The sequence below is a fragment of the Macrosteles quadrilineatus genome, unplaced genomic scaffold (assembly GCF_028750875.1).
Source record: "Macrosteles quadrilineatus isolate MER2022 unplaced genomic scaffold, UCM_ALF_1.0 Scaffold_1__1_contigs__length_201487025, whole genome shotgun sequence".
NCBI lineage: Eukaryota > Metazoa > Arthropoda > Insecta > Hemiptera > Cicadellidae > Macrosteles > Macrosteles quadrilineatus.
This window is the reverse complement of record NW_026542594.1, coordinates 15,379,364-15,388,188: the sequence shown is the minus strand read 5'-3', so window position 1 is coordinate 15,388,188 and position 8,825 is coordinate 15,379,364. Positions and strand designations below refer to the sequence as shown.

The 8,825-nt window shown below is 32.9% G+C and overlaps 1 protein-coding gene across 1 annotated transcript; it reads left to right on the top strand.

Moving 5' to 3' along the window:
* The first annotated feature begins 2,325 nt into the window (after positions 1-2,325).
* On the top strand, positions 2,326-4,896 carry LOC128983536 (lysozyme M1-like). The gene is made up of 2 exons (XM_054402839.1): positions 2,326-2,450; positions 3,792-4,896. The coding sequence occupies exons 1-2, from the start codon at positions 2,406-2,408 to the stop codon at positions 4,398-4,400; spliced, it is 654 nt and encodes a 217-aa protein (XP_054258814.1). The 5' UTR covers positions 2,326-2,405; the 3' UTR covers positions 4,401-4,896.
* Positions 4,897-8,825: the final 3,929 nt, after the last annotated feature.

The window sequence follows — 8,825 nt, the reverse complement described above, 5'->3', positions numbered from 1 at the left end:
TTTTTGATATGGATGGTTGCTGAATAAGTCGATATAAAGTGCATCTATATTCACCAGTGGTCTTCCCACCTCACTTTTTTTATATGTATGGTTGCTGAATAAGTCGATATAAAGTGTATCTATATTCACCAGTGGTCTTCCCGCCTCACTTTTTTGATATGTATGGTTGCTGAATAAGTCGATATAAAGTGCATTTATATTCGCCTTGTGCTGTGAATTAATTTATTCCCAACTGGAACAAACAACAAAAGCTCACTTGGAATATGCAAGCTTTAATGTTTGACTTGATCTCGGGCTAGTTCGCTGTTCCTGCTTGCGTTAAGCAATTGGAACTTACTTAGTTTACATAACGCTATGGTCTTGTATGAGGGAACAATTTTTAAAATCGGAGACTAATCTAGTCTCTAATTTTGACTCTCTAGTCGGAGTCTGGAGTCTGGAATACTCTTCAGAAATCTCCGGCTTCTCCTGATGATGAATGCACATGATAGCAAAAGTAACATCTTTAAACACTGTTACCTGTAAACACTGTTACTGTCATTACTTATTTATCTTAAAAGTGTAAAAAAATAGCTAGTGTTGGGGAGCCATTTGATTTTATTCACATACTTTGTTTGTCTTAGGACGCTATGCACGATCCCAGGAATGTTGTTCACATTACTTCAGTCTGGGGGTTGCGGCATTATCACATAGATAAAATCCATTGGGGATTTAGCGGGATTTGAACCCGAAGTCGCACGCTTTACCACTTTACCAGCTCGCTCTCCCTTCTCCACATAATAATACTAACACTAGTATTGTTGTTCAAGATGTTATCTAATTCTTTAATAAGGATTCTATACCATGTATTATTTCGTAAGTGTCTGCTTTAACAGCCATAAGGAACACGAGTAAGTAAGGAATAAGAGTGATAGCAATTTTTAAGATATTTATACCAATTTTATGTTATAGCAATATATCTCTTGGTTCCCATTAGATAACAATCCAACAATGCTTAAAGTTACAGTTAATAAATATGAAACTTCTAAAATTCTAAACTAGCTAAAAGTCATTGCTCAAACTAATCAAGAAACCGAACACAGTAAGATTATAAAACAATTTGAAAATATCGTGATTAATAACAAGTATAGTACAAAATACGTGTTTGTTAACACTCAGATTTTTACTTAAGTAAGATAAATTCCTTTAACCTTTTGTAGGTCTCGTGTCACTCTCAACGTATTTATAGTCTGTTCACATCTATCGCTATCAACTATGGCATTAACATGCTTTACCACATCACGAAACAAGACAAAGAACCAAGGCATGGTTAATACATGAGTCGGTTGCAATATTTATGGATTCTAAAAAAGCGTTGCATGGCTACATCACGGATTTTATGAGAAAAAGTGTTATTTGATATGTGTTTAATCGTTAACCTTGATTTTTTTCCAAATTATAACATTACGTTAAATGATTTGAAGAAACTTCATCAGTAGAGATTGATTTGATACTTTAAATTTGAAAGAAAACATAATTAAGTACGAACTGAATGTCCCATAGAAGAATGTCTTAACTCAACAGTAAATTTATTTTGGAAAATCCACTTTATCTATATCTTGAGCCACCATGTTGTTACTTGAATGTTAAATTTCTTAGTGCCTAGTTAAAAAAACAACAAAAAAGCGTGAATGTTAAAAATACGTTATAAAAATAGCTTCAGTAAGTTTAATTCAAACAGCTTCCAAACAGGCTAAATTTGTCTTTTTCTTAATTACTTTACTAATTGAAAACCGATAGCTAGTTAAAGTGCTCTAAATACTTACAGTGTACAAGCATGTATGTGTGTATGTGTATGTGTAAACGTGTCTTAACACTTAGTTATATGTTTTACTCTGTAATTTAGTTATTAGCAATTACGTAGTATAATGTAATGTTACAAAACGAAGATAATAGTGAGACGATTAGATAAACTTGTAAAAAAATTCCATTGAGTATCCACGTCCATATCCAACGATAATACTAATATCATGCATTTATCTATCGGGTATAAAAATACCATTTTGTCATAGCTATAATAACACTTAAACCTAAGTAAAAGTAGGCGTAGAGCGATAGTATGCTAAAAAAAAGCAAAGTCAAGCCACCTCGGATGAAACTTGCAATTGGACTTTTTGCCATACCGCATCACCACTGTGGAAATTAGTTCCGAGAACCACCGTGAAGTTCTTGATAAGGCTTAAGAAAGCAAACAACTTAGTTTATCTTCACACATGTCAAATCCGTGTGAAGTACACGGATGAAATTATCTATAGCAAAGTGATTGTTTAGAATATTTTCCTTGTGCAAGTCAGATAACCCTATATAAATTGGTTCACTTTTTATCTCAAATCATTTAACAGTTAGTTGGTCGTTCAGTGTTAGTTATGCTCAAGATGGTGACCTGCATGTATATACTATTATTTACACTTGTAAGTATGGAACATCATTTACCTTTTTTATTTTTGTTACAATTTTTGATTTCAAATTTATCTTAAAGTAAAAGGTCAAGTAAAGTAGTCAGCCTTCTTTACTATGTTTAGACATTATTGATCTATTTGATAGTAAAGATTAGAAATTTAATAATACAAATTTCATACAAACTTTACTTTCCTCATTCGGTTTAAACTGTATTACCTAATAAACTGCATAAGATAAAACTAGAACAAAACAAATAAATTAATAAGCAATTTAACAATGCACTATTTGAAAAACAATTACGTTATAATATACTATGGCCGTATTCAAAACAATATAGACTTTTTTATTTACGGGCTTAATTAATCTACTTTATTATTCATATTCTTAAGCATATTTAGCACGATTTTGGACATACCATACATCCAGACTTAAGCTCATATTCATTAAAAAGCGTCTCCAGGCTGAACTGATTTAATTATTGCTGACTTCCACGAAGAAAATATTTATGTTATAACTTGACAACTGTCCTGTACTCTAATGTAATTTAGAAAGATATAATCCGTATTATAAACTGATTAAGTTATTCGTGTTGTCAGTTGAATTGATGTGGTCCACTTATCTGTTCATCAGAATGTTGGTTATCTATTTTTTTTGTGTCCTTAACTTTCTTTAAATACTACTCATCAATACATTTTTGCGTATAAAAGTCAGGTTAAACTCTACTTTATCCAATACTAACTGTACATACATTTCATCTCGATTCTTTTTGACCCGGGCTGGGAAATAAGCAACAGTGAAAAAACACGTTTGTTATATTATATGATGAACTACTGTGCATTATGTTTCGTCAAACTCATGTTGTTTCCCTTAATATCTTAGCTTACTTATTTACTAAACGAACGTGTTGTATAAGTTTGTATCCAGTTCTGAGTTAGCTCCAAAAAAATTCTTTAATGTTTTTAGCTATCACAAACACACAAGCCAAAGAGTGTATTCAACTATTTGTTTGTAATGATTGTGCCATGTTTAGCAACACTAAATTTACTCAATCCAAATTAAACAAACTACTAACTATCTACCGACAACAATCTCGTAATAACCTACTAACATTAGGATCGTTTGAAAAAACTACGAAATTCTCCGTCACAATGCTCCAAGTTGTATCAAATAAGTTCACAGTTGCTAGTTTATTTACTTATAGTAGCAAATACATGTAGCAAATACATTACATACAAATATATATATATAAATACATATAGGTAGACTAACTGTTCGATAAAATTGATACTTTTCATTTCAGTTACGCATAAAAATACACCAATGTAATATCATTTCCTCTGGTTTACTAATAGGTGGCTTGGGTAGCTGCAGAAGACAAGGTGGTAGACGTTTCCCACTGGAATGGTCGGATCAACTGGACTGAAGTAAGGGCAGCTGGAGTGAAACTCGCCATCGCCAAAGCTACTGAGGGAGGCACATACACAGACGACACCTTCGCAACCAACTGGAGAGGGATAAAACAAAGCGGTATTCAGCCCGGGGCCTACCACTACCTCAGGGGTGGCACATCCACGGCGCAGGCTCAAGTGCAGAACATTAAAAACGCCTTGAAATCCGTCAATTTTGGTGCGAACGATATGCTCGTCATTGACGTAGAAGAGCAGTTCAACCAGAACGTCAGCAAAGACAAGATGGCGGACGTTTTGAAAGCTGTTCTCGACGGACTGAAGGGAAGTTTCAGTAACTTGTGGATTTACACAGGACCTTCCTACTGGGAGAACAAGGTTGCCTGGAGGAAATACGACTTTAGCCAATACAAGCTATGGATTGCCCACTACACCACGAAAAGTCAACCGACAATCCCTTCGACATGGAAGACCAAGGGGTACAGTCTGTGGCAGTACACGGATAAAGGGAGGGTGAACGGAATCAGTGGAAATGTGGACATGAGTAGGTACTAGAACAAACTATGAGTGTTTTAAAGAAGAGGCTCATTACTATTGAAATTTTTCATATCTATAAAAATGAAGGTGATGTATATGCGAAGTAATCAATATTTTATGTATAGAAGTAATATACATAAATGAAACGTTTTGCTTACATTTCGTAAAAGAACAACCCTAGCCTAACCGAAACCAAACCTTACCTAACCACAACTTAACTCAACCTAACCTCGTTTACGTGATCTTTTTAATATAGAATACATTTCAATGGTGGCGGCCCTATTCGAGAAAACTGATGTTAGTTTTGAAAGTGATTATTTATTGCTTTTTTGTACACTAAACGGATTCTTATTTTTCTTTAATGACTAAGCTGTGATGAATAACCCATAATACCCAACCTATCCTAAAATTAAATCCAGGTCTATTATAAACAATACTGATGAGTATAACTGAGAAGTTACACAATTAACGTTGAATTAATTTTACAGCAAAATTATATGACTTTGTAAAAATATCTGAGTCTTTATATCCTCTATTATCATAACCGATAGAACATATTTTAGTGTAGATAAATGTAAATAGAGGGTGTCCATAAAGTTCCGGGTCGCTTATAGATTTTCTAAATATTTAAAACAGAGCTACAAAACGTTGCATAAAGTTACTGGACATAGAAACCTATTTTATCACACATTCAGTGATCCGCTACTAATAAAGACCTTTTAAATATGCATATCAACCCATACTTACATTAGATTTGCTTCTGACTCCTAGCGGGCCGTACCCTGAGAAAGTAGTGGATCACTGAATATGTGATAAAATAGATTTGTATGTCCAGTAAGTTTGTGCAAAGTTTTGCAGCTCTATTTGAAATATTTCGAAAAAATATTCAACCAACCCAGGACGTTTTGGAGACATTGTATACATGGTTTACTTCTAGCTTGTACAATAATTTATTCACATCTCAATGAGACGATAAAATAAATCCATTCTATTAGTTCCATTCTAATAGTATAACTGCTTTATTGGTATTTTTTTGTCTTTACTGCTCGAATTTACTTTTCTATATAGCAATCTTATTCGTCATAGGCTACGGTTTTTTAAGTATAGTGTACATTTTTAGAGTAATTAAAGAAAGAACACAAGTTGACTCTCATTAAAATAAGCCTATATACTCCCATATTAAACTACGGCCCGAACACATTGCTTAAGCACAAAATACTCATCTGAATAAAAAAAAAAAAAACTTCTTATAGGCTAATTTATTATTGACATAGTTGCTAGATAGTTACGTTTGGCAAAGAATCCTTCCGGAGAGTAAATATAGAGAAAAACTCACAAAACAAAATTTGCATAAAAAGGATCGACGAGCAAAACCAATGCACTTAAGTTAAGTGAAATGTTTCACCATGCAATTTATTTACAGACTAATCAATATTCCTTTATACCTTTATATTGATAAAATTCCAATATCAACATAGTTACATTCTATTCAAATCGATATCCGTCAACATCAATTAACATTTTTCACAGCACGAGAAAGGAAAAACCAAGGAATGGTAAATGCATGAGCCAATGTGATGTTTAATTTATGAGTTATAAATGAACGAAAGACTATTACATGAATGTTGATGTGAGGTTATCATGCAATTGCCCTGTCGACTTTCTAGGGGTCGAGCTTTGCATTGGATTTTTTAAGCGCATCAGGTTAGCATTTCAATCAAAAACTCATTCCTTAGAATGAGAAGAGCATGTTTACCACATAAATGATAGGTTTTGTGGGAAAGGCTTAGTGATTTTCGAATAATGTCATCTATACTATATAGGGAAAATAAATGGAGTATTGCAGTTTATGACTATGTAGGACCCCAGACCAAAATATCCTCTTCTAGTCTTTTGTGGTGTTATTCCAAATTATTCCACGGCTTATCAAAAATAAAATGCCTATACAGCTTACAAACGTCATTCTAGTTTGCAGAATACGTGAAAAATGTTTGCCAACCAACTGATGTCAGCGCGGTGACTAAGTAGGCTATACAAAGGCATCTGATGCGGTTGAATGTGATTGTGTTGCATCGTTTTACATTGAAGGGTTGTTCAACACAGCAGACAACTGCCCTAGTTGTGCAAAAGCAGGTCATTGCATTTTATTCCAATAACTAAGCCTGTTGAATTTGTAAAGCATGTATTGTTCAGCAACACAAACAATTCTAGGACTTTATATATAATTTTTGTTTTTTCAAGGAAGGGTTTTATTATTATTGGTTTATGTAAACATTATTGACAATAACAAATATAAATTTGCCTTCTGCAATGGTTTAAAAAGTATATATGTTTTCCTCGAACACAAAAAAAAAAATAATTGTTACAATAAGAAACAAAACTAAACAAAATAAACAAAGAAACTAAAGAACAATCACATTCCGTTTCAATTATTCAATTAGTGCACGTTACATAAAGCACTTTTAATTAATCATTTTTTTACTCATAGTGATTGAAACCTAATTAATAACCCAGCTTTAGCCAATTAATATAATATCACTTTATTTTAGTGAGAGTCAATTGAACAATTTGTTTGTGATCAAGTAACCATGCCTGTAAGTTGATTCGTGTTACAAAATAGTTCAATCCTACCGCAATTCAAAAGGTTGGTCAGTATTTTTTATAAAATCAGGTTATATACTCTAATAAAACACAAGTTAATCACTATTAAACAACCTGTGAAAAAGTATAGCAATGTGTCCATATTTTTTCACTTGAATGAAAATTTCGAAGTTTCAAGTTTAAAACTCACAAGAGTAGTTAGAGCTATAACGCCATTTTCGGTCCCGCAGCGCCCTGCAGAAATTCTGTAAAACCCAATGTGTTTTGACCTCATGTAATCTTGGTGCCATTTTACTCTTTGGAAGCTCTAAAAATTATTGTTTGAAGATAAAAGTGATGTTTCAAATTTTAATTCGCATTACTCTGTATACAGTATATTAAAACAGAACACATTTTAGAGTAGGTCAAATAATGTCATGCTCTACAAGATAAATATTACTGGTTCACTTGGTAACCAAAAGGTCCCCGTTTCGACCCTGAAAGACAGTAGCATTGACAATTGGATACTGAAGTAGACTTCCCATCTATATGGACCAGCTGTAGTCAATCTTTTATTAAAAAAGAACGTATTTTGTGTGAGCTAGTCACAGAATACGCTAGTGTCTAGAATTCTATTTTATAACTTACTAAGGGAATGAGTTATGTTGAGTTATAGCAACTGTCATGACCCATCAACCTGGTCAGCAACAACAAATTTAGTTTGACTTGGTAAAAAGTTTGCGTATTTGACAGAATTTAGTAATTTAGATCAGCACAATCGTCGCTTATTTAATGGTTCAAATCTAGTCTCACCTGTTTTTGATCATTGGGTATTTAATACGGTCCTGACTAGAGAAACAGCTGGCCTCAGTCACTAACAAAGCTACACAAGAGGCAACTCACCCCATTCTACACTTATCTTGCTTGTATACTGTCTGGGTTAAAATACACCCATTGCATCCACATGTGAATTACAACAGTAACAACAAAACTCATCAAGGTGGTACACTTTGTGTTACTCAAGTGACTATTTGTCCCAACATTGAACATTTTTCATCACGATTATTAATAAAACTACTCGAATACTGAACTATACATTGGTAATACGACACTGTACGACTATCATACCATGAATTAATATTAAAACCTTAGAGGGTAGGTTGAGAAATTCTACAATAAAAAGCAGCATTATTTCAATGTTTGCCAAAAAATCCCCATGTAAAATCTAGTGAGCACAAACAAGATTACTTTTCAGCGGCCGTCATGTTGTGGAGATCCAATAATGTTCCGTAGGATAATCACATTTTTACTTTGTACAACGTCCGATTGCATAAGCTTATAATTTATATTTTACTTTCATCGTGTGTTTTGCATGTATAGGATTTTAATGTATAAAAGTTTAAACAATATGGTTAATGGTTGTAATGGTTTTATTAAGAGTTGGGAATTAAATATCACAATTTCCAATTTTTAATTCAAATTATTTGTTCTTAAAACCTTTTTTGAAATCAAATAAGTACATGTATTAAACAACAAGACATGAAAACACAACGTCATTGCCAAAGGTGATAATCTTAGGTGTAATGGAATGGACATCATACATTTTCATAAGTTCTTAGTCCCATGATTTTTGTTGAATTCTTATTTATATTCGAACAAGAAGAAAAGTAGGGGGTATATGTTTTGTCTGTAAGGAATCAAAAATAACTAAAAGCTCCAGTTTTTAGTTTCTAAAATTAAAACCCTTTGGATGACATGACCTTATTTTTAGATTTGAACTTTATACGTACACTAATTATACTGGCATTTAAAATTATGCCAATCACACTGTTAGGCATACAATTTGTTGAAAATAACCTTTGA

Bases quoted from the DNA above. Each gene is read 5' to 3' on its own strand.
- LOC128983536 (XM_054402839.1), top strand. From the start codon at position 2,406: ATGCTCAAGATGGTGACCTGCATGTATATACTATTATTTACACTT. The intron at 2,451-3,791 runs GTAAGTATGGAA...GTTTACTAATAG, and splicing joins ATATACTATTATTTACACTT to GTGGCTTGGGTAGCTGCAGA.